Source organism: Gavialis gangeticus, unplaced genomic scaffold (assembly GCF_001723915.1).
Source record: "Gavialis gangeticus isolate Ggan-Ray unplaced genomic scaffold, GavGan_comp1, whole genome shotgun sequence".
Lineage (NCBI taxonomy): Eukaryota > Metazoa > Chordata > Crocodylia > Gavialidae > Gavialis > Gavialis gangeticus.
In genome coordinates this window covers 27,912,797-27,914,733 of record NW_017728998.1, presented here as the reverse complement: position 1 = coordinate 27,914,733, position 1,937 = coordinate 27,912,797, and the positions used below count along the sequence as shown (strand labels likewise).

Here is a 1,937-nt window from a genome sequence, read left to right as displayed (position 1 = left end):
CTAAGGTGGAGGAGTGTGCCACTATGGCAAAGTAGCTGCTGTCCACGTGTAGACGCCCACAAACAGTACGTCACCATAGTGCATCACTGCAGCATTGTAGTGTCATGTGTAGACAATTCCATGAAGTAGGGAAAATATCCTAGTATTTTGGGGTGCTGCAGGCTCATCCTTGAATCCTTGTATTGAAAAGTTTTGGGGGGGTTGGGGGTTTTGGGAGGGTTTTGTTTTGTTAAAAGCAAAAATTTGTTTTATTTGGTGGAACAAGCCTAAAGTAACATTGAATACTGGTCTGGGTGTGTCAGAAATTAATAAAACGTTGGAATAAGTCATCATTCCTTTGTCAATGACAGCTAAGGATTTGTCATGTTTTCAGATGACTGATTACAGTGATTCTCTTTTTTCTTAAATGGAACAGATTATCTTCAGTTCCCCTTTTCAGTTTTAATGAACTGTCCCACATTATAATTACCATCTGCATAACTAATTAATGTATGCATTTGCTGTAAAAAGCTTTTGTTAATGGTGACTTTTTTTTCTTCTACAGAAAAACAGGAAAAAGAAGTTGACATGTATGCTAACCTTTCTGATGAAAAGGCTTTCGTGTTTTCAGTGGCATTGGCGGAAATAAACAGAAAAATTATCAATCAAAGACTCATTCTGTAATTCGTCAGCACAATCGGATGCATTTGTATGCAAGATGGCTAGCATATTTCCAAGGTGTCGTGGACTCTCAGGAAGCATGTTGTCTGTGTCGACAAGGACCAAAGTTTTCCCTGTTAAAGTTGTGCTGCTGTTTTGAAGCTCAGATTTTTGGGTATCTATGACACAAAGAAGAAATGTCAAGCTTTTGTTCTGAAAATCAGACAGCAAAAATGCTTTCTACCTTGAAGACTAAAGGTAGACAAGTGCACAGAGAGAATGCACCCTTTCCAGAGCACTTCAATATTTGTTGCCAGACATGCAATATTTTAAATTTCAGAAAAATGATTTTTCTTTTAAAACAAAATATATTTCAGATTTTTCAATTATATTACAGTTTACACATGTACAGTTCTAACGTTTTAATAAATTGGTATTCTATTATTGAACTGTGAATTAATTGTATTTATAACATTAAAGTTGTTTTGGTTTGATTCCATAGTAGCTAGCTAGTAGCTAGGGGTCAGGAGGGACTGAATAGATCATCTAGCCTGACCCCCTTCCACAGGCAAGAATGAATGCTGGGTTCACAAGACCCCTGACAGGTGATCATCCAACCTCCTCTTGAATTTGCCCAAGGTAGGGGCGAGGACCACTTCCCTGGGAAGTTGGTTCCAGATTTTGGCCACCCTAACTGTAAAATATTGCCTTCTGATCTCTAACCTAAACCTATTCTCCATCAGCTTATTACCATTATTCCTTGTCACCCCAGGTGGTGCTGGGGAGAAAAGGGTAATACAGGTAAACAATGAAACGGTAAAAGTCATGTTAATGTTGGGTCTGTTTAAAACTAAACCATGGTGGATAGGGGTGTGTGTGAAATTTTATACTGTTTGGCTAGATTGGTAGCTTGCTTATTTTACTTTTTAAAGGTGGTGAGTGTGTGTAGAAATACTTAAACAACTCCTATAGAATCTTTGTTTTGTTTAACATGGTAAATGAGGAGTTTCAAACACAAGACGATACTTCCTCAAGTAGGACACAAATCTGTTTTCACAAACTATGTTTGGTCACTGATAATGAGTAGTAGGCAGACATGGAGGGCAGCGTTCCAGGTATTAATACAACCTCTGGTTTGTGTTGGTAGGTGAATAAACTTGGAATTGACAAGTGGGGGCAACAGAGTTCCAAGCAATTGTAATGTTTAAATTGTGCCTTTTACTGTTCGAGCACTAACAAGTATTCTTCAGCTCAGGACTTGCACCATCCCCTCTTCATATTCCTACTTGCGAGTTGCC

General features: G+C 38.4%; 1 protein-coding gene across 1 annotated transcript in view; it reads left to right on the top strand.

Annotated features, from left to right (window-relative positions):
- The window catches only part of CUNH16orf87 (chromosome unknown C16orf87 homolog), a 43,777-nt gene extending 42,689 nt beyond the window's left edge, over positions 1-1,088 (top strand). Inside the window, exon 4 of the mRNA XM_019505653.1 lies at positions 545-1,088. Coding sequence (XP_019361198.1) covers positions 545-663 — 119 coding nt within the window. The 3' untranslated portion in view covers positions 664-1,088. The remainder of the gene's footprint in view (positions 1-544) is intronic.
- Positions 1,089-1,937: the final 849 nt, after the last annotated feature.